At 42.2% G+C, this 24,697-nt stretch overlaps 1 protein-coding gene across 1 annotated transcript in view; it reads left to right on the top strand.

Moving 5' to 3' along the window:
- KIAA2012 (KIAA2012 ortholog) overlaps nt 1-24,697 on the top strand; it is a 276,256-nt gene that overhangs the window by 162,622 nt on the left and 88,937 nt on the right. Inside the window, exon 13 of the mRNA XM_089670508.1 lies at nt 15,833-15,936. Within this exon, the coding sequence (XP_089526634.1) occupies nt 15,833-15,936 (104 nt within the window). The remainder of the gene's footprint in view (nt 1-15,832; nt 15,937-24,697) is intronic.

Here is a 24,697-nt window from a genome sequence, read left to right as displayed (position 1 = left end):
CAGTGGCAGTGGGGGGGGATGGGAACAGTTGAAGTGCTGGGGGGGGATGGGAGGAGTGGCAGTGCTGGGGGGATGGGAGGAATGGCAGTGCTTGGGGGGGATGGGATCAGTGGCAGAGGTGGGTAGGAAGATTGGGTTCACTGGCAGTGCTGATATGGGGGGGATCAGATCAGTGGCAGTGCAGGGTGGGGATGGGATTAGTGACACTTACTTGCTGTCAGTGTCCACTCAGTTCCCCCTGCACGCTCAGTGTCTCTCAACTCCCTACAAGTGTCTCCAGTGACAGCTATCCAGAGATGGGGTCTCCTAACACAGCGGAGACCTCCTCCAGCTCCTCTCCCTTCATTGTACCAGGTCAGCTGACTCTGTTCCAGTTTCCACTTTTGGACAGCATGGCCCATCTGCCTGCAGATGCAAATTGAATGGGTGGGCAGTCCACAGTGCGGTGGCAGTGAGCGTGCTATCTTCCAAGTCTTAACCTGAGCGTAACCAGAGAAGAACCTTCAGGTAGCGCTCCCACAGTGGCGGAACACCAGGGCTCAGTCGCAAGTGTAATCTTTGCTTTAGTTCCGTCACTGATTGACATCCTCAGCAGATCACACACACTGTGTATTTTGAACACGGTGTGGGAAGCATGCACAGAATTCAGGTTTCCTGCTCCACATTCTGGTGTTAGCAGGCCTTTAAAGGTTATACTTGCCGTCAGTGACATCACAGTCATGCTTGTATGTGCCTGTGCTGTCTACAGTAGTTAAAGGAGAAGAACAGCCCAAGTTCATTTGGCTGTAATTCTCCTGTGGATCACATGAGTGCAGTTCGTTCTGTGACTCTTAAAGCCCTCTGTCAGCTGACATCACAGAGCCAATCAAGGCTGGGGAAAGATCATGAACATATGGTTGGGATCCACCCAGAAGCGGCAGAGAGCCACTGAGAGCCTGAGCCAGCTGCTCCTGCCCCCTCCACAGCCTAGTGCTCCAATGAGCTCTGGGCAGGCAGAGCAGTGAGCGGTGACTGACAGTCTCAGCTCTCTGCTCAAAGTGGTGGGGAGAACTGAGCAATCAGTGGTTTCTGATCACTCAGTTCTCAGCCTTAGAGCCAGTTGGGGACAGATGCAGCTTCAGACCGATGCTGCATCTGCCTTGGTAAGATTTTAAAAAAAATACTTCTCTTTTAATTTCAGCTGCTCCGTGAAATCAATACTAGAAATATGATTGGTGACTGCCCAGAGGAGGTAGGCAGCCGTTGTTGGTTCCTTATAATGGTTTAAAGCTCTGGTGTCCAGCATTTATTATTGTTTCGCCCTTGGAGCCCCTACAAACAGCAGTCTATGTGTTCTCTTTTTAGGTGCTTATTCAGGCCAGTGAAGAAAATATACTCTTAGATTGTAAGCTCCAAGGAGCAGGGCCCTCCTATCCCTCTTGTATTGAACTGTATTGTTACTGTATTGTCTCCTGTTATATTGTAAAGAGCTGAGCAAACTGTTGGTGCTATATAAATCCTGTATAATAATAATAATAATATTCTTTCAAAATGGTTTGCTTTTTTTTCTTTCACACTATTGTTACACACTTTTTCTACATAGTCCATTCCTTTCCTTTGTTCATGCTTTTCCTAAAATAATTATAATGGATGTTGCTGAGAGAAAAATCAGATGTGACACATATAATTTCTAAGGGAGGTAGAGTATATGGAACTCAGATGTGAAAGCACTGGTTTGTAAAGACACTGTAGTTTCTAGTCTATGACTATCTCCTGTCCCCAGTCTCCAACAGCTTCTATAGCATGTCTCTGACCATCTACTGTAGGATGTCTGCAGTCTGTGACAGCATTCTGTAGCATTACATTCACTGAATATTGTGTGTTGCCATTTGACTATGTTAGAGCGCTGCATTTGAGACCCCTTGGGGTTTATTTACTAAAGCTGGAGAGTCCAAAATCAGACTCCCTTCTGCATAGAAACCAATCAGCTTCTAACCTCAGCTTGTTCAATGAAGCTTTGGCAATGAAACCTGGAAGCTGATTGGATTCTATGCAGAAGGGAGTCTGATTTTGGACTCTCCAGCTTTAGTAAATAAACCCCCTTGTGTCAAGGACATTTACTTGAAGTATGACTAAACCCAGGACCCTGCATATCCAGTCTCCCACAGTACACAGAACATGGAAATGCATTTATTCGAGTAAATATAACCTGCTAAATATCTTTTCTCATCAGCAGTATCATAGCAGTCTTGTGACTTTTATCAGTGTCCAGCCGAGCACTGGTTAAAGCTGTAGGAGGAGTTTTCACTCTGCTCTGACTGTCCTGTGAGGCTGTATGACCCCTGACCCTCTGTCTGGACATTACTGATTGGCCCTGTGCTGATCACATGCACCCTACAAAAGAAAAAAAACTCTCTAGCCATACACACTAAACTGAGCATGTGCGGAGTGACTCCCAGAGCTCTGTACTATCAGGAGATGGATTTGGGACAAAAGAAGAGGGGGGGGATCAAAGAAATCCTTTTTACACAATGTGGAGGATTAACCCCTTAGGTTCCACAGTGAGTATAACAAGTATGCTTTACTGCACATACAGACTGATTTAACTGCTGTGAGTTTAGTAACACTTTAACCATTAAAGTAATCACTTGACCAATCCCAACAAAATAATGCCTCTGAATCAGCTGCCCAGGATTCAGGGTGAACAAAGGCATTCAGAGTGCCCACCAACATATGACACAGACAAAGATTAATCTGCAGTGATTTAAGACACATTACAAAATCTGCCTTGAACCATTTTGTGTCAAGCCACTGGAGCCACTGTTGTCTTTGATGCTTGATATATTGCATCAGAGCTCTAAGGACTTATCAGCATGTAAAAAAAGAACCAGGTGCTTCTTGTCAGGGGTCTCTGACCTTGCTCTGTTACTCCAACCTTTTATCCATTATTTAATTGTGTGCTTTCACTATTTTATTTTTATTCGTGTGTTTAAAGTCTTGTTTTCAATCTGAATTTATTAAAGATATAAATAAAATAAAGCATGGAAACAAAAAATTGAGAAAATAGATAACAAATTCAGCCTACAACAGCTCTATTACAACAAGTATCATATGATTTGCCTTTACATGTGTCAAAAATGTAATTAAAGTATTGCTAAAATGCTTTGGATAGAGTAGAGCGCGGTTAAAACACTTATCAGGTTTTTATTGCTGTGTTCCTGTTAGGGAGAATCACCCTCGCTATTTTTCCTGGTTATCATTATTTTTACTTATTACAGGTAGTTATATAGTGCTGTCAATTTACGCAGTACCAGGGGCGGACTGACCATTTGGAAACTCGGGCACTGCCCGAGGGCCCGGGGTCAGTAGGGGGCCCCATGAGATGCCCCTGGTACCTTTTTCATAGGCTTTTTGGAGTTTGGGCAAGGACACAGGGGCCCCATGTGCAGTACATATATATATATAGATATATATATATATATATATATTGTACATTCACATCAGTCCCTGATGCTCAAGGGGTGTACAATCTAAGTCCCTAACTTACATTCATACATAACCACACTTGGGCCAATTTAGACAGGATGCAATTAACCTACCAGCATGTCTTTGGAGTGTGGGAGGAAACCGGAGTACCTAGTGGAAACCCATGCAGGCACAGGGAGAACGTGTAAAGTCCAGGCAGGTGGTGCTGTGGTTGGGATTTGAACCAACAACCCAAGTACTGCCAGATGGAATTGCTAACCATTTACCTACTGTGCTGGACCAAGAGTTATGGTAGGGGTACTAATTCTGGTGACCTTTGTGACAACCAAGGATTCCCCAACTTTGCAGGGATTTCCTCTCACTTCCGATTTTGGTTGTAAGAGAAGAATTGAAGAGAAAGCTCCCCAATGTCCCTATGGCACTTCAAGCCAAAGCAAGGCAGGAAGGAGGTAGGAGCTGTAGGGTGCGAGTTAGACTGAGCATGGTCAAAGCTACCTCCAGAAATATGGCTCAGGTGCCTTGGAGGAAGACGCACCTAGTCTGTATGCATACCCACTGAGTTGGGGAAGCTTCTGGGTTCTGACAATGCTACAGGGATATTCATTTGAATGGTGACTACATAGCATTGTCGGCCCAGCCCAGAAACATCATTACTAAACAGACAACTGGCAGGATCAACAGGTAATTGTTGTATAATAAGAAAGCAATAAAAAGTCTACGTTTAGGAAATTAAAAAAAAAATCAGCACAAGGGATGGTACTTACATTCAGTATTCTTGTACTGGTACCAGTTGTCCTAATTGAAATTTTCCATCCTCTGCAACCCCCTCCCCCCACGGAGATAATCTTCCGGTGCTCCTGAAGTTAGCACAGCTGCTATTCCTGGCACATGGCACTTGTCAAGAGTGCAGGTATGTCTACCTTTTCTGCCCCCTCTCCATTTTAGAAGCTGTACTTGCTTCTATGAAAGAAAAGTTCTCTATGAATGTAGTGCAGGCAGATGAGTGAATGGTCCACCTCCTCCATTCATGGAGCACTTTCCATTGATGGATGCTATAGTACAGCTTCTATGAATGGAGGAGGGGTGCAGAAAGGGCAAGCACAGTCAGCACTCTTGACAAGTGCCTGTGAAAGGTCCAGCATCTGTATTACCCCTGCAGCATCATAGGATCATCACTGCCGGTGTAAGGGAGGACAGAGGACTTCAGTTTTCAACTGGGACAACCAGAACCAGTACAAGGGATACTTGAAGTACTGTGCCTTTTTTCTTTAATTTGACCAAAACGTAGGCTTTAATATCTAAGCAAATGATGACTGTATTGCTCCTGTGAGAAAATACTGTCACCGCGATTTTAACATTTGCCTGGATAAAAACTTTAAATATTTTTTTGGTTTAGCCCTTTGACTTTGAGAAAAACATATGAAGGTAAGCCGGCAGCACGTGCCATCCCACTTCAAAGATAACAATGGCATCTTGGGTCTGACAAGCTATGTGACCTCAGTGTCAGTACAGAATTGCATTTTTTTTTGGTTTTGGGGCCTGCCTGTGCTTTGTCAAGAGTCTCAGAGAGAGACAGCTGCCTCTCATCACAAAACTGCCTCCCTGGTTATAAGCCACTCTGTCACAGGCCTGTCTTCACTGCAAACTCCATGCCGCACTGACAGCACTGAACCTTTCAGACAGCATTTATAGCCAAGCTTTGATGTTCTAAACCACTGTGCTCCCACAAGGGTTAGTCATCAACTAACTCCTTACAAAGCTAAAATAATATGGAATGGCAATAAATCAACCAAAAAAAGGCCCATTAAAACCCCAAGCTTTGTCTGAGCATAACTTAAATGAGGGCACATAACATTGGAGTTTTCTTAGGAGTAACTGCAGGGAGATCATCTCTTTTCAAGAACTTGCGCAGACTGTATAACTATATATATATATATATACACAGGGACATATTTACCACAAGGCAAACAAGGCATTTGCCTAGGGCAGCATTTTTTAAGGGGGCATCACTGCCCCTTGGAAGAAGGGACACATGTGGCATTGGGACCAAGTAGGATCCGAGAGAGGCTGCAGGCTTATTGATGGCAAATGCAGAGCCCGATTGTTATTCCTGGGGATGTCCAGATCTGTGAAGGTGAGTGTCTTTCTCTCTTTCCCTGGTAGGGGTGGGGGGGTGTTAGTGAAAGATTCTCTCTCGGGTGGGGTGGGGGGAATGGGGCAGGGGTGTTGTTGGTCACTGTCAGGCTCTCTTTATGGGGAGGGGGGATGATGTTGGTTGGAGTCAGGCCCTCTCCGCCAGGGAGGGGGCAACCAATTTTTGTGTTGCCTAGAGCAGCACAAAAACTAAATTCACCACTGTGTGTATATATATATATATATATATATATATATATATATATGTACTAGGGTCGTTGGTTCGAATCCCAACCACGGCACCACCTGTCTGGAGTTTGCATGTTCTCCCTGTGCCTGAGTGGGTTTCCTCCAGGTACTCCAGTTTACTCCCACACACCAAATGACATGCTGGTAGGTTAATTGGTTCCTGTCTAAATTGTCCCTAATATGTATATGTATGAATTTGAGTTAGGGACCTTAGATTGTACACCCCTTGAGGGTTAGGGACTGATGTGAATGCGCAATATATATGTAAAGTGCTGCGTAAATTGACAGTGCTATATAAGTACCTGTAATATAATATACACACACACACATATATATATATAATATTATTATTATTATACAGGATTTATATAGCGCCAACAGTTTGCTCAGCGCTTTACAATATAACGGGAGACAATACAGCAACAATACAGTTCAATACAAGAGGGTTAGGAGGGCCCTGCTCTTTGGAGCTTACAATCTAAGAGGGAGGGGCTAGTGGTACAAAAGGTAATAACTGTGGGGGATGGACTGGTTGGAGGAATAGAAGATTCCATTGTTAGCTGAGGGCAGGATAGGCTTCCCTGAAGAGATATATGTTTTCAGAGATCGCCTAAAAGTGAATAAAGTAGGCAATAGTCTGATAAATTGGGGCAGAGATTTCCAGAGGATGAAAGGTGTGTGTGTGTATATATATATATATATGTATGTATATATATATATATATGTATGTATGTGTGTGTGTGTACTCTCATTCCTCATTGGGTCCCAAGCCCTGTTCCAAAGATAAAAAGGTTAACATGTACTGCACTGATGATGACCAAAAAGCCTGAAACAGTTGTATGCAGTTCTGAATGTGCATCTGGCTGATGGGCCATAAAGCAATTATTTGCATGGTTAAGCACACCGTCACAAAATTTGAAATAATCCTCCTATATGTGAATGAGACACGTGAATACCTTCTGCTTTACACAAGAACTTTTGTTAAATTGCTCTATTATGTGCTGTGTCTCTATCCAGCCTACATGTTCATTCCATGGAATACGGAACCATTCAAAATCATCCACCTCAAAAGAAGCTTACAGTCTAATATTAATATTGGAGATAAATATTTTTCATGATCATTCCTGTTAATGAAGAAAATTCTTTGTTATTGGAAACGTGGCAATAACCTGTCACTGAAATATTCTCATTATATATAACCAGAGAAGTTGGAGGCCACTGTACAGTGTGAAATCTGCTATGCAGTGTGATCACTCCCCCTAGTGGCTCAAAGTGAACCCTACAGTATGTATACAGTAAATGGATTTTTGGCTTGAGCTGCATAGTAAAGACTTCTTAAAACAGAAGGTATTCTCATACTGAAGTTACATTACATAGGTTGAAAAAAGGCATAAGCTCACCTAGTTCAACCAACAGAGAAAAAAAAAACAGGAAACCTCCATATACACCATCTTATGCCCTCATGTCTGTCTGACTATCTCCTATTCTATCCACCTTTAGGTAATGCCTCAAAACCCATCTCTTTAGAGAAGCTTATCCTGCTTCTAACTTATAAACTGTCTTTTCATCTTCTCCATCAGCTCATCCCCCACAGTTATTACCTTTTGTATCAGTTACCCTCCCTCTTAGATTGTAAGCTCTAACGAACAGGGCCCTCTGATTCTACTTGTATTTTATTGTATTGTAACTGTACTGTCTGTCTTCATGTTGTAAAATGCGGCACAAACTGTTTGGCACTATATAAATCCTGTATTATAAGAATAGCAATAATAATGCCTCACTCTATCACATATCCTAAAAATAGGAGAGTTATTTCTCATTTCAGGAGATTGTGCAGAATGATCTATGTCTCAATATCTAGGTGTACATCCAGAACCATATACAGTGTAAATGTAGGCTAATATTGTAGAGCCATTCATTATTTCAAACTGCATACAGCCGTTTCAGGCTTTTTTGGCCATCATCAGTGCAGTATATGAGATCATGGGGGTATTTACTAAACCTTAAGAGTGCAAAATCTGGTGCAACTCTGCATAGAAACCAATCATCTTCAAGGTTTTATTGCCAAAGCCTAATTAAACAAACTGAAGTTAGAAGATGATTGGCTACCATGCACAGCTCCACCAAATTTTGAGTGCACCAGCTTTAGTAAATCATCCCCAGTAACCAGTGGTATATTTAGGTTCTGTACTGCCCTAGGCAACACAAAAATTCCCCTCCCCCCATGGAGAGACCCTGACACTGACCAACACCCCCCTCCCCCACGAAGAGAGCCTGACATTGACCAACAACACCCCAGCCCCCCACCCTCACCGAAGAGAGCCTTCCACTACCACCACCCCCCATACATTGGCAAACCCCCTACCCCGAGATAAAACACTCACCTTCACAGCTCCGGACATCCCTGGGAACAAGAGTCAGGCTCTGCATACACCATCAAACAGCCTGCAATCTCTCTCAGATCCCACCTGGTCCCCGTGTTGTGTGTCCCCCTTCTTCCTGTCCTTCTTTCGGGGGATGGCGCTGTCCCTGAAAAATGCTGCTGCCCCCCTGAAAAATGCCACCCTAGGCAAATGCTTTGTTTGCCTTGTGGTAAATACACCCCTGCCAGTAACTTCTATGATGAGCCTGAAATATCTGTATGCAGTTTCTGTTACAGACAGTCAAGCAACAATGTATATCATACCTCTCCCTTGTGTGCTCATTTTAGCAGGGTTCTAAATTTATTATATCATTGGATTTTGTTATAGGCCTCCCAGTGTTAATGAGGAGGTGGAAACTCTGGTCCTTGCACAGATCAAAAGGACTGCAAGAACTGGAACAGTGATAATAATGGAGGGTTTTAACTACCCAGAAATTGACTGGAATAATGGTACTGCAGGAACAGTTAAAGGGCAACATTTTTTAAACCTAATACAGGACAATTTAATGGTACAGTTCATAGAGGTCCCTACTAGGAATGATGCTCTGCTGGACCTGGTAATCTCAAACCATGCAGAGCTTATTATGAATGTCCCTATAAAAGAACATCTGGGCAGCAGTGACCATAACATGATTTCATTTATTGTTAGCTGTAAACAGCGAGCACCTACAGGAAAAATAAAACCGCTCAATTTCAAGAGAGCTAATTTTCCAAGGCTGAGAGCTGCTCTCCAAGACTTAGAATGGGAGGGAATATTGGCATCGATGAACACAACACAGAAATGGGAGTTCTTCAAAAAGACTGTATGTGAACACGCTGCAAAATATATTCCCATGGGCAACAAGTTTAAAAGGCTAAAAATCAAACCTATGTGGCTATAGATAATAAGAAAAGAGCTTTTATTCAGTATATAAATGAAGGAACACTATCATCGTTTAAACAATACAAAGAAAATAACAGAATATGCATAAAGGAAATAAAGGCCACTAAAATTGAAAACGAACGACAGATTGCAAAAGATAGCAGGACCAACCCAAAAAATTCTTCAAATATATTAATAGTAAAAAGGTTCGGTCCGAGCATGTAGGCCCTTTACAAAATAATCTAGAGTGGGTGACTGGGGACAAAGAGAAGGCAAATTTATTTAATACCTTCTTCAGCTCTGTGTATACAAAGGAGCATGGGCAAGCTCTTGTCCATAATGGGCATGGTATTGACACAGCTCCAGATGATCCACATTGGCTCACAATTGATATGATCCAAAAATATTTAGACAGTATAAAGGTGAATAAAGCACCTGGACCGGATGGCTTACACCCACGGGTCCTTAAAGAATTGAGCTCTGTCATTTCAAAGCCATTGTTTCAAATTTTTAGGGACTCTTTAATGACTGGCATAGTACTACTGGATTGGTGTAAGGCCAATGTGGTGCTAATATTTAAAAAGGGGTCAAAATCTTTACCAAGTAATTATAGATCTGTTCTATAGTTGGGAAGATATTGGAGAGTTTAATAAAAGACCACATAGATGAGTTCTTGCTGGAAAAAAATATTTTAAGCAACAGACAGCATGGATTCATGAAAGACAGAAGTTGTCAAACAAATCTGATTTCTTTTTATGAGGGGGTGAGCAAAACCTTGGACAGAGGGGTGGCGGTGGACGTGGTATACTTGGATTTTGCAAAAGCGTTTGACACAGTTCCCCACACACGGCTAATGTGTAAGGTAAAGTCTATGGGCTTGGAAAAATCCAAATGTAAATGAATAGAAAACTGGCTAATAGATCATATTCAAAGAGTAGTGGTTAATGAGTCATACTCTGAATGGTCTAGGGTTGTCAGTGGTGTACCCCAAGGTTCAGTGTTGGGACCCTTACTTTTTAATATATTTATAAGCGATATAGGGTCTGAGATTAAGACTCCCATTTCAGTGTTTGCAGATGACACCAAGCTCTGCAGGTGAATAACGTCCTTACAGGATGTCTCCAATTTACAAGCTGACCTCAATGCACTGTGTAATTGGGCAACTATGTGGCAAATGAGGTTTAATGTGATAAATGTAAGGTGATGCACTTGGGGGCTAAGAATATGCATGCATCATACATACTGGGGAGGGGGGGTAGAACTAGGGGAAATCAATGGTGGAGAAGAATCTGGGAGTTCTGGTAGATCACAAGCTTAATAATGGCATGCAATGCCAAGCTGCGGTTTCTAAAGCGAGCAAAGTCTTCTCTTGTATTAAAAGAGAGGATAGACTCCAGAGAGAGAGAGAGATATCATAGTACCCATGTACAAATCATTGGTAATAACTCATTTGGAATATGCAGTTCAGTTTTGGGCACCAATTCACAAAAAGAACATTGGGGAACTGGAGAAAGTACAGAGAAGGGCAACCAAACTGATACGAGGCATGGAGGAGCCCAGCTATGAGGAAAGATTAGAGGAACTAAATTTATGCTCTCTTGAGAAGAGGAGATTAAGGGGGGCTATGATCAACATGTATAAATACATCAGTGGTTCATTTAGTGAACTCTGTGTAGAGCTATTCACCCTGAGGTCATCACAGAGGACAAGGGGGCACTCTTTACATCTGGAAGAAAAGAAATTTAATCTCCAAACACGGAAAGGTTTCTTCACAGTGAGAGCTGTGAGAATGTGGAATAGACTCCCTCAAGAGTTAGTTCTGGCCAGCTCAGTTGATTGCTTTAAAAAAGGCCTGGATTGTTTCTTAGAAACACAGAATATAACTGGATACTAACATTTATAGGTAAAGTTGATCCAGGGAATATCCGATTGCCTCTTGGGGGATCAGGAAGGAATTTTTTTCCCAGCAGGAGCAAATTGGATCATGCTTTGCTGGGTTTTTTTGCCTTCCTCTGGATCAACTGTGGGTATAGGATAACTTTTTTTTTCCTATGATTGAACTGGATAGACTTTTGTCTTTTTTCAACCAGATTAACTATGTAACTATATATTTGTATATGTTTCATATTTGTGAACAGAGAACAATTTGATTTTTAGCATGCTGTTAAATTATGGGGGGAAAACAGCATTAATGGGAACCCTTCCAGGCACAGGGACAATATGCCAAGTACATAGTTTAAATGCTAATTTTAAATACCTGGAACATTATACTAGCTGGTCTAATACGACTAGTAAACAATTACGGCAACAACATCTTCCCTGCCTTAATTTTCTAGCTCAGACTGGATATGAGGGCCCAAATTAAATTGGCTTCTGTGGGCAGTAAGGGCATTTTTTATGCCTGGTTTTTAGAAACCAGAACAAATATTTTAAAAAAATCTATGTATTTTATTGTTTGTCATAAAATGAAATTATGTAAACAACAACTATATTTTTACATACAGTAAAGATGATTTGTATGACATTTTCACTGTTGCATTTGATAATCTGCTAGTTGTAGAGCTGTAATGTTACCTCTGCTGCTTATACAATGTGCAACAAACTTGTGGGGGGTTTTTTCCTCTATTAAAGCCAAATTTCAGCCAAAACTTTTTTGTTTTGGATACAGCAAGGAAATATCAGAACCCTTGTTAGGTTTTTATTTCTGTCTGTACCCCTTTTGGGGAGATTTCACTGTGCCCTGTACCCAAGGCATGAAATAAGAAAAAAAATCTCTCCAACCAATATTAGACACTTATAGGCAGAGGACAACTTACTGTACATTGTACGTACATGGAATTAATGGAATTTATTAATGTGTGCTTTCCATTTGCATGTATACGTGTTTTTCTACAGTGCAAACCTATTTCAAAGATACATTTAATCAACAGACAAATGTAAAAGGGCCCTAAATATGTCTTTTTAGTGGAGTGTGACACAGCTAGAATTTAGATTTCCCCTAACTTCCTGTCCCAGAGACACCTTGTGGAGTTGATTTACTAAAACTGGAGAGTACAAACTCTGGTGCAGCTCTGCATACAAACCAATCAGCTTCCAGATGTTTTGTCAAAGCTTAAAGTGGTTGTAAATCCTTACATATACCTATACACAGAGATGAAAAAAATCCTCCTACATAAATTGTACCTGTCTATCTGCAGTCTTCTCTTCTCTACATCCGTTCAAAGTCCAACATTTTTTAAAACTTGTGTGAGCTATCAGAAAAAAGGGAGCGGAGAGCTGAAGGTACACTTGGCAGAGCTCAATGAGGAGAGCTCTGACAGCTGATTGGTGGGAAGGGACACACCTCCTTCACACAGCACACAGGAACAGAGCTGAGGCTGTCAGTCTGCTGGAGTTCCCTCCCCTTTCACCATGTTCCTCTTGGTGTCAGGAAAACAAGTCAAAGACAAGTACACACTGGGGGTGATTTATGCAGGCCATAGACAGGGAGAAAACCGCCCGTTTTTTTAACAAAAAAACAAAAAATCGGTCATTCAATAGGCCGACGTTACCACCAACAGTAAAAAAAAAAACGGCCGATTTTCTTCCCGTCTACGGCCGACATTTAATTACTTCTGTCCCTGCAGAGAGCCCTGCTATTATATTTGACATTAAAAAGTATTGCGGTTGCAACATTGTATCTATTTGTATCCATTTTGGATACAGATGGGGGTTTTTCGGATACAAATAGATGCATTGTTGCAACCGCAATACTTTTTCATGTCAAATATAATAGGGGACTGGAATTCTTCTCTCTTCTTCCTCTTCTTCTTTTTTCTTCTTCTTTTTTTTCTTTTTCTTGCAGGTCATGGCTCATGCGCAGATTTTTTATTGGTAAAAAGATCGGCCGATTTTCCCATCATTGCCACGAAAATCGGCCAATCAGAAAAATCGGCCGATTTTTTTCCGACTTTACTGATCAAAAAAATCTGACAAAATCTGAAAAATGGCCGACCAATTAACCCATTAACGGTGCAAAAATCTGCCAATTTTTGACCCATCTATGGCCTGCATTACTGGAACACTTAGAATCGGGTGCAGCTGTGCATGGTATCTAATCAGCTTCTAACTTCAGCTTGTTCAATTAAGCTTTGGCAATAAAATCTGGAAGCTGATTGGTTTCTGTGCTGCACCAGATTTTGTACTATCCAGTTTTAGTAAAAAAAACCCTACTATAGAAGGATATGCTTTTGTCATATTTCATGTTTGAGGTTTACAACATGACCAGGCCTACAGGACACTTCTTGTGTAAAAATCAGTATTTTTTTGCTAGAAAATGACTTAGAACCCCTACATATTATATATATGTAGCAGAAGCCCTAGAGAATAAAATGGCGATCTTTTTTTTGTGTTACACGGTATTTGCACAGTGTTTTTTTAAACAGTTTTTTGGGAAAAAATACACTTTAATGAATTTTAAAAAAACAATATTTAGCACATTTTTTTGTAAAATATGAAAATATGATGTTACACCGAGTAAATAGATACCTAGCATGTCATACTTTAAAATTGCATACTCTCGTGGAATGGCGCCAGAGTAGGGTACTTAAAAATCTCCATTTGCAACACTTTCAAAATTGTTACCAGTTTAGAATTACAGAGGTGGTATGCTAGAACTATTGCTATAACTATAATTTTCATGGCGATATCTCACATATGTAGTGCGAAACCCGTTTACATATGTGGGCGTGACCTATGTATGTGTTCACTACTGCGCACAGGGGAACGGTGCTTTGTTTAATATTATTATATATTTTATTACTTTTTTTTTTTTTAGACTGTCCATTTTAATTTTTTTTTAGAACTTTTATTGCTGTCACAAAAAATGTAAACATCCTTTGTGATAACAATAAAGCATGACAGGTCCTCCTTATGGAGAGACCTCACATCTCTCCTCTACAATGGAAAGCATCAGATAAAAAAAACAAAAACATTGGTCTAATGCTTTCCAAACAAAATGGCCTTGTGTACATTGGTTGTGAACCTGAAGTGATGTCATGACGTTGCTCCCAGCCTCCTAGGTCATAGAGATGGGCAGAGGCCATCTTTCTTCTGCTAATCTCTATGGCCAGCCGCCACAACCGCCGCATCAGTTCCCGGGCTTCGGATCACTTTTATCAGAAAGAGGAAGGGCTGCTGAAAATTTTAACCAGCCATAACCTCAGTATTCCAGTATAAAAACATGATGTATTTTTCCAGTTAGGCTCCATGTACACTGCAGCTGATAAACTCACGTTTAGGAGCTTTTCTGTGTTTTTTTCAGCAGCCCCTGAACTCTCCCTAATGTTTTCCTATGTGTTCATGTACACTATGTCGTTTACAATCAGTTGAGTTTACAGTCGTTTTTTGGAAAGCACCAAACTTGCGGTCAGGAGTATATTTTATCAGCGGTTCAAACGCCAAACACTTGTAAATGCGGCTAACCGCGTTTATAAGCGTTTGCATTTGGAAAATTTTTCCATTTCCAGATGCTGTCCAGAGCCTTTTTTCATCATGAAAAATGCATGCAAAGCGTTTTCCCAGTACTCAAATTGACCTGGTACACCATACTTTGAAGTTTCACATGAAAGAAAATATGTTTGACACTGCTGCAATAAATTCTGCACAGAAATGAGCTGGAATACATCCAAACACAAGGACAGCTAATCTCAACACATACTGCTTTCTCTGCTTCTGCTCTCTCTATTTCTCTCAAAATGTCTGAAATAGTTAATTTTGTACTGTTTTCAGTGCATTTTGGAAGATTTCCTGAGGATATCTTTAAAAAATGCTTCTGAATGCAAACACTCATAAATGCGCATAAATGCGGTATGCAAACGCGGCTAAACAGACGTGTTTTAACCTACATTTTCCAGCAGTCAGTTTCCATCATTCAGAAGTTTTTTCCAAATGTCCTGTGTACATGGAGCTTTAGACGGTTGGCAAGTGGTTGACTGATTGAACAAGCTGAAGTTAGAACCTGATTGACTATAAGCCCTCATGCACACTTGACGTTTTTACAGCTGCTGTTTTTGGCTTTTGACATTTTTTTTCTACAGCCACTAAACCCCCAAGCATGTTATCCTACGTGTCAATGCACACATAGACTGTAATCAACATTTTTTGGCTGGAAAAATAACCCAGAACTAGTGGGTTTCTAGAGGAGTTTTTTAGCTGTAAAAAAGCTGTAACACTGACAAAACGTGGCAAAACACGTTAAAACACTGCAAACCAGCGTTTTTGGACTTTTTTTGACCAGAAAAAAACTTTTTTTGGGTAAAAAAATGCTAAAAACTACAAAAGCGGAAAAAGCAGGAAAACGCCACTAATTGCAGAAAAACATTGCTAAAGACTAATGCAAAAAATGCTAAAAAAAGCTGAAAAACTCAAGTTTTTAACGTGACTTTACACAGCTAACGTTACCAGCGGTATCAAAATGCCCCGTGTGCATGGAGCCTAATGCACAGCTGCACCAGATTCTGACTGTACCAGTTTTAGTAAATTAACCCGTGTGTCCAGGTGTTCGGGTGTAATAGGATGCAAAGGGGACTTGCCTCAGTACACAAACAGCAATACAATACTGTGTACAAAAACAATAGGCTGGGGTTGGGCTTTCATGAATGTTATATTTCCATGTCAGTTTGTAGTGAATTTCTAAGAAATATTCAATGTTTATGTTTCAGAGATGGATGATTCTGACTCCTCATCCCTCCAGATTCCAACAAATTTAGTAGAAAGAACAGCATCACCTAAGCACTACAATGAACCACCAAAGCACAAAGCAAAGGTATTTATTGAAACTGCTAATAAGTTAGAATCTGTCCCACAGTTATCATTAGCAATTCACTGAATTAATAGTGATGGAAATATAGGATCATTTTAAAATCCACCTGTGATAGAATGTAGGTTGCCACCAGGGACGGACTGACAACTCATGGGGCCCCCAGGCAATAGGGGATTAAGGGGCCCCTGTGTCCTTGCCCAAACTCAAAAAAGCCTATGAAAAAGGTACCAGGGGCATCTCATGGGGCCCCCTACTGACCCGAGTTTCCAAATGGTCAGTCCGCCCCTGGTTGCCACTGACTGATTCATTTCGGAAAATGGTATTTACTTAGCTCTCGTCTGAGTTCTGTACTTTCTAAGGCACTAATCTGTAGTAGCAATGAAATAAGGCTTTAGGACAAACTAACTACATCCCGAACCCACGAGAATCTATGATGTGATAGCAAGCTGCTGACCCAATAAGTTGGAGCCATGGAATCTCCGCTCTGCAGCTGCACATAACAAAGGGCCAGGGATGTTGGTGACATTATTGACTTAAAGTAGAAGTAAACCTGCCCCCACCCCCATTGTAAGCCCTATACTAACTAATGCAGGCCATAGATGGGTTGTTTATCGGCCGATTTTTCGTCCGCACGAAAAATCGGCTGATAATTACGCCATTAGTGGGGCCGTTTTTTGCGGATCTCCTCATTTATTTTTATTGGTCATGCTGGAAAATCCGCAAAAAACTGCCATTTTTCGTGGACATGTGTAGCAGCATGGGCAACGGGGTCGACCGATGTTTTGTTTATCGGCTGAAAATTTGGCCAATAAACGGCCCGTCTACGGCCTGCCTGTCCTGTAAAGGAAAGAGGTGTATCCTTATCTAATCTAAGGGTGCTTCAATCCAGTCACATTATCTCACCCGAGGGCCGGCTTCAGGGGAGAGGAGAGAGCAGGGAAATCAGCTGCAGAGCCTGGACAGTGATGTGATCCATTGGCTTACTATGGAGCATCTGTTGTCCTTATTATTATTATTATTATTATACAGGATTTATATAGCGCTAACAGTTTGCTCAGCGCTTTACAAAATAAAGGGAGACAATACAGCAACAATACAGTTCAATACAAGAGGGTTAGGAGGGCCCTGCTCCTTGGAGTTTATAATCTAAGAGGAAGGGACTGGTGGTACAAAAGGTAATAATTGTGGGGGATGGACTGGTAGAAGGAGTAGAAGATTCCGTTATTAGCTTGAAGGCAGGATAGGCTTCCCTAAAGAGATAGGTTTTCAGAGATCGCCTAAAAGTTGACAGAGTAGGCGATAGTCTGATAGATTGGGGTAGAGAGTTCCAGAGGACGGGGGAAGCTCTGGAGAAGTCCTAAAGACGAGCATTGGAGGAGGAGACAAGGGAGCTAGAGAGCAGAAGGTCATGGGAGGAGTGGAGAGGACGGTTTGGGTGATATTTCACCCCCTCTGTCCCCTCTCCCCTGAAGCCAGCATTGGGAGCCAAATCACATGACAGGACTGGAGCGCCATTAGATTAGATACGCATACACATTTTATTTTACAGGATAGTTAGTATACAGCTTAGAATGGGCATGGGAGCGGCTTTAAGCTTACATCGTATTAGCCCAAGACTTCTACTTTAATATGGCTACTTACCCATATTTGTTCAATTACATTTTCCCGATATGGCAATGTGACCATAAGTCAATTATGTCACCAGCACCCAGCCCTTTATTACATATGTTTGTGTGGCACTCTACTGTTGCAGTTGATTGGAACAGCAGTATCAGGGAACAAGAAGATCGCCGCAGTGCATGAAGCTCTCGACAAGGCATACAGGAAGGCGGGCACTAGGACCCAGGCGTGCCTGTCACCAATGACGACACCGGGCAGGCACTTGGACCCAGGTGCACCTGTCGGCGCTGGGCGGGCTATTTAAAGAGCACCTCGGTGCTGATTCAGTGCTGACTGGTCTTCAGCTTCCCCAGTGTGCTGCTTGTTTCCTTTGCGATTCCTTTGGTGCTGACCCAGCTTGTTCCTGTGTTCCTGACCCGACTCTGAGTTCTCTTCTGCCCCCCCCCCGGTTCCTGACTTCGCTCTGTTCCTGACTTTGGCATTCTCTTCCTGATCCTGTACCGTGCTGTCCGACTGTTATGACCCTGGCTAACCTACGACTCCGCTCCAGTCCTGTGTCCTGGCTGCAATGTAAGCCGTGTACCGGGGTGGGCTCCCCAAGATACAGTGAAGTCACGAACGAGGAAAGCAACCCCAACACCAGCTTTTTCCACAACAGAATTTTACTTAGATGTGGCAAATAAACACAACCACAAATGCTGGGAACATACAATAAATTTACATACACCCAGCCCAAAGGCTGAGACCCTTGTGCTGCACAGCACGGCGCCTCCTGATGGATGAAGGTAGAAAGTGTAGTAATTTACCTTCTGGCGGGCACCATTAAGCTGCCACACCTTACCCGTTATTACCCTAAGAGAGCAGGAATCAATGTATGGGTGTATGGTATGGGCTAGCCTGCGGGGCAGCACAACAGCTTACAATCTTACACAAATCTACAGTATTCCCCCTCCCATAACTGCTCCTGTAACACGTGCCTGAGTATTCCTTCTGAGCAAAACGCCAGTCTGGCTTGAGTTTGTAGGATTTTTTCAGCTCTCCAATGTGAAATGTCACTTTAAGTTGTGGAGTCCTTCCAATAATCGGTAAAAACACTTGTGGCCTGACACAAACAGAGACCCTAACTAACTAACTATAGGCCTGGACTCAGTCTATAGGCGCCAACACTGAAATGAGGTGCGTGCAGGATCTTACTGTTGGTTATGTGTTATAAAAGACACTGGTAGTGATAGCAGAATTAAGGCTTTACTTGTGTGGCTTAAGTTACAAACATAGAGAGCACATTTCATCAGACTGTATAACAGCAGACATGTTACAGACTCATTACTTCCTGAAGAGATGATAGAGAAAAAGAGGAAGAACCAGCAAGTTTTACACATACACAACTAGTAACCTTTAGCGTACAGTGCCATCTACTGGTCAAGTGATATTACCACAGAATACTGTATATAGTACATTATAGTACATGCTGTTGCATTCCCAACACCCCTTCTCAACGGCATGTGCATAATTATATGACATTTAGTCTCTTTTGTAGAAAACAATAACGTTCCCTTGTTTTTGGATAATCTGGTTCCATTGGTGTTTTCACTTCCTTTGCATCTTGCATTTGAAACTGTTCTAACATTTCTGTAATATTCTGACTTTGGTTAAGAAGATAGCTTCCATCCTCTTCCTGCTCTATTTGAATTCCTAGGTAGTGAGTAATGTTCCCCAACTCTTTAATTTCAAAATTTTGTTTCAGTTTGTGAACTATTTGGTCATAGTCCCCTTCTTGTTCAAAACACGTCAAGATGTCATCGACGTATATTAGGATGTATGTCCATTTGTTCTCTTGATTCTTTGAATACAGACATGGATCTGCTTTACTTTTTGAGAACCCTTCTTTTCTGAGTATTTCGTTCACTTTTTCATTCCATGCTCTCGCCGCTTGCTTGAGCCCGTAGATGCTCTTTTGCAGTTTGCATACAAGGTTCTTTTCTTTCTCAAAGCCTGGTGGCTGTTCCATGTACAGATCCTCCTTGATGTCTCCATACAAAAAGGCAGTTTTGACATCTAGATGCTTTACTTGCATTCCCTTTCCGGCAGCAATATTAAGGAGTGTCCTTATGGTAGAATGTTTCACAACTGGAGCAAATGTCTCATCGTAATCTTCTCCAAATTTTTGGGAGTATCCCTTGGCAACTAATCTTGCTTTGTATCTATGGATGTTTCCTTCTGCATCATATTTCACTTTAAAAGTCCATTTGCTTCCGATGGTTTTGCGACCAGGAGGGAGTTCTGTTAGTGACCAAGTTTTATTTTCTTGAAGTGATTTTTTTTCTTCTTCAGCTGCTTTTCTCCACTGATCGGCTTCCCTTCTCGGCAAAGTTTCTATGTCTTCCCAGGATGTTGGCTCCTGTGTTTGATGTGTTTTAGCAGCGTATGATAACCTGCGGGGTGGTATCCCTTTTGTCATTCGTGAGGATCTTCTGATTTCTTGTTGTTCAGTGGGTTCTATTGGATCGTTGATTGTAAGTTCCACTTCTTGTTCTGGCTCTTGTCCTGCTTCGCATGGGTCAGTGTCTCTTGCCGATTCAGTGTGTAAATCCTCTCCACATTTTTCAAGAATTGTATTATCTGGTGCTTCACTTTCATCAAAATAAACACTGCGGCTTACTGTGACCTTGTTGGTCTTTGGACAAAGGATTCTATATCCCTTACTCTGCTCACTGTAGCCAACCAGAATGCCTTCTATGGCTTTGTTCTCCAACTTGGAGCGTTTCTGACTTGGAATGTGGGCATATGCTTTACAGCCAAATACTCTGATATGTCCTACGTTAGGTTTTGATCCATTCCACATTTCATATGGTGTACTCTCAATAGCTTTTGATGGGAGCCTGTTTTGTAGGTATGTTGCAGTCATTATTGCTTCTCCCCAGTATTTGTTAGGTAAGCCAGCGTCCGTAATCATACATCTTGTCATTTCTACAAGAGTGCGATTCTTTCTTTCCGCTACACCGTTTTGCTCAGGAGTGTATGGTACGGTTGTTTGGTGTATAATACCTTGTTTCTTTAGGTATGATTCCATCTCTTTATTCATATATTCCCCTCCATTGTCAGTGCGTATTATTCCAGTTTCCTTTGAAACTTGTTGCTTGTCATAGCTACAAACTCTTGAAATTTTTCTAATGTCTCACTTTTGTGCTTCATTAGATACGTTATTGTGTACCGGGAATAATCATCGATGAAAGTCAGTAAATATCTGTTCCCGCCAGGTGTGATGGTTTTCATTGGTCCGCACACATCACTGTGTATCAGTTCCATGGGTTTAATGGTTTTACTCTGACTGGTCTGTGGAAGAGAGGTTCGGGTGGTCTTTGCTTTGATGCAACACATGCACTTGCTGAGTGTGTGGCAAGGCAATATTTTCATGTCTTCTGATAGACCTCTCTTTGCAAAGTCCTTTATAGCTTCTGGGTTTCGATGCCCCAATCTTCTATGCCACAGGTGGATGCACTTGTCATGTGGGTTATGAGTTGCCGCATTAGCCTTCTCACTTTCAGTGATGAGTTTGTACAGATGTTCATTTAATCTTCCTCTTGCTAAAATTTGCTTTCCATTTTGAATTGTGCATTCATTACCTCTGAACTGGACAGTGAGTCCATTGCTTGCAAGGGTTTTAACTGATAGGAGGCTTTCTTCTAGGCTTGGAACATATAGAACATTCTTTACAAGGATGCTCTGCTTGCCCCCTGATGGCGTTTTGCAGTTCAGAAATCCCTGACCATTACCTTCTGCTGTAATACTTTTCCCATTTGCTAGGAAGACTTTATCTTTTACACTAAAATCAATTTCTGTGAAGAATGTCTCGTCGCTTGTCATGTGACTTGTTGCCCCTGAGTCAATGTACCATCCATGTGAGGTACTATTCTGAGTCACTTTAAAAGCACCACTCCATGATGCACTTTCATTTTCTTTCATGACCGCTTTAGCTCTCTCTCTTGTGGGTAGCTCCCGCTTTCGCTGCTCAGCTTTCCAGATTGAACAGTTCTTTTTCAGGTGACCGGCCTTTTTGCAGCGAAAACATACCCTGGTTTCTTTGCTTTGTCTTATGCCTTCATGCACCTTCAGAGCTGCCTCTGGTTTCTCGTTCTCTTCGCTATGCGAATTTTCCTTTCTTCTGCTGTATTCATCAATTAATTTTCCCTTAACATATTCTAGCGTCAGTTCAGTTTCCGGTCTAGTTTCTAGAGCATTTATAAGGGCACTGTATGATTCTGGAAGGCTGCACAGAAGTAGCGAAACAACATGGTTGCTTTTCAATTCTTCACCTATTGCACCCAGCTGGTCCACAATTTCTAGCATGGCATTTACATGTTCACCCATTTCCTGCCCTTTTTCCAGCCTCATCTTATACAGTTTGCGTAGTAGATATAGTTTACTGTTTAGGTTTGCATGTTCATGCAGCTTTTGTAATGCAGTCCACATACCTTTAGCTGTGCTTTCTTTCCTTATATGAATGAGTTGATCGTCCTCCACTAACAGGCTTATGACTGCTTTTGCTTGCCTGTTTTTTCAGTCCCATTCTTCCGGGTTGTCATTGGGTCTGTGTGTATCTAGTACCTGCCACAAGTCATCTTTGGATAACAGCATTTCAAGCTTAAACTTCCATAGCTGGTAGTTGGTGTTGTTGAGCTTTGCTATTGTAAACTTCATATCTGAAGCACTTGCCATCTTTCAGTGAATTGGATTGTAAATGCAGCACTTACTTGCTTGCAGTTTTCCTTTTTTTTTTAGTGTCTGGAGCTGGGCCCATAACCTGTTGGTTATGTGTTATAGAAGATACTGGTAGTGATAGCAGAATTCAGGCTTTACTTGTGTGGCTTAAATTACAAACATAGAGAGCACATTTCATCAGACTGTATAACAGCAGACATGTTACAGACTCATTACTTCCTGAAGAGATGATAGAGAAAAAGAGGAAGAACCAGCAAGTTTTACACATACACAACTAGTTACCTTTAGCGTACAGTGCCATCTACTGGTCAAGTGATATTACCACAGAATACTGTATATAGTACATTATAGTACATGCTGTTGCATTCCCAACACTTACTGACCCAGGTCTGCTTTGCATCTGCTGGTGACTCTGAACAGAACAAATGCCTCTCCAACAAGCTTGCGATATTGCAGTTTATGCTGCGTTGTTCCTCTGCTCTCATCAGCATTACTGGCAGCAATCTTCCTTTCTCTGAACAGGATCAGGGTCTTGGACATGATCAGCTTCACTTAGCCGCAGCTCTGGTTACTGAGGGAAGCTCCCACACCTGGATGTCATCGGATTCTCAGCTCACACAGCCCCTTCATTCAACACCGTTCAAAACATGGCTGCAGTCTCCTCTTCCTGTTCACTCCAACTCTGTGTGTAAACTCCACCTCTTCATGAATATACAAATATCTATGCAGTCTGAGGCTGTGTTAGAAAAACAGTGACATCTTGTGGCTAAACCGCAGAATGTCAGTCAAAACATTAATTTACTTCCACACAATCAGTGTTCAAACAATAAGAGCTGTTTTCCCATCTCACAGCAAACCTGGCTCTGCTGTGCATCTGACAATCCACTGTACCTGCCTGGTCTATTTCTACAGTATCCGAATTAGTGGATATCCTGCTTACCAAAGTCGTCATCTGCAAGAGCCGCAAGCAAAACCCTGGTGCTCTTGTCCCCCTGGTCCTTAGACGCCCTCTGTTCCAACCTCAGCGGGCTCAGGATTAGTGACACAAGTGAGGCCGACCTCGTCAATTCAGTCTCCCATCAGGTACGTGACAGTACCAGTCAGCCAATGATGAAGTCTGAAAGGGAGGCCTCACAACTGGGGGACATTCGCCAAACTGTGACATCCTTGTCCAACGTAATACATGACCTGCAGAGAAACTTCCAATACCTGGAGAGCAAACTGCAAACCAACTCTAATGTCCTCTCAGACACAGTAACCTGTGGTACAGCCACTCAAACCGAGATCAGTATGTTCCTTGAAACCTCGGTTCTACCGAACCCCGGGTACCTATGCCTGAGTTCTTTACAGGAGATTGCCGGAAGTTCAGGACTTTTCGTAACTCCTGTGAGTTATATTTCTCTCTGCTCCCCAGGACCTTCTCCTCACCAAGTACTAAAGTAGGGTTTGTCATTACCCTTCTTAGAAATGAACCCCAGTCCTGGGCATACCATCTTCGTGAAACACATGATCCGGCCCTAACCTCTGTGGATTCATTCTTTTCAGCAATGGCACAAGTTTATGCAGATCCCTTCCAGCGCCAAACTGCAGAGGCTATGATCAGTAAACTACAACAAGGCCAAAGGCCTGTGGAGGATTATGTCACTGACTTCCGTATCTGGAGTTCTGATACTCAGTGGAACAAGTCTGCTCTCCGTCATCAGTTCCGCCTTGGTCTTTCTGACACCCTCAAGGATGAGATGGCCCGAGTGGGGGTACCAACAAGACTGGAGACTCTGATAAACCTAACGATCCATATCGATCGTCAGATTCGGGAAAGGTTAAATGAAAGGACCAGTGGGAAACTTCTGTTATGCCCTGAAGTTTGGCCAGCTAAGAATGTTGCCCCGTCTGAGTCGCCCACCAATCCAGCTAGAAGGAGCTTTTGGAGATCACAGTTATCCGCAGCAGAACGTCTCCGTCGGCAGAAGTCCAATCTCTGCCTCTACTGTGGTGAAGCAAGACATTTCGTGGCTACCTGCCCGATCAAACCTCACAAATCTTCGCACAACTGCTTCTACATGATGCATCCTCAAGGAACTGACCGAACACACCTCTCTTTCCAGCTGCAACTACAACTGGCCGAAAGGACAATCATGGTCCCAGCCATCATTGACTCAGGTGCCTGTAGCTGCTTCATGGATTCCCATTTTGCTACTCAGAATCAGATTGCCCTCCACACGAAAACACAGAGGCTTGCAGTTCATCTGGTGGACGGGTCTGGTATTAGTTCCGGTCCGATAACACAAGAAACCTTGCCAATATTTTGCTATTCTCGGTCGGGACACCAAGAATTCCTATGTCTGGACATTATCACTTTTTCCAATTATCCTCGGTATGCCTTTGTTAAAAGCACATAATCCAACCATCAATTGGTTGACTGGAG

Source organism: Staurois parvus, unplaced genomic scaffold (assembly GCF_062004578.1).
Source record: "Staurois parvus isolate SC_StPar_1 unplaced genomic scaffold, SC_StPar_1.0 ptg000011l, whole genome shotgun sequence".
In the NCBI taxonomy this organism is placed as follows: Eukaryota; Metazoa; Chordata; class Amphibia; order Anura; family Ranidae; genus Staurois; species Staurois parvus.
This window is presented reverse-complemented; position numbering and strand designations above follow the sequence as displayed.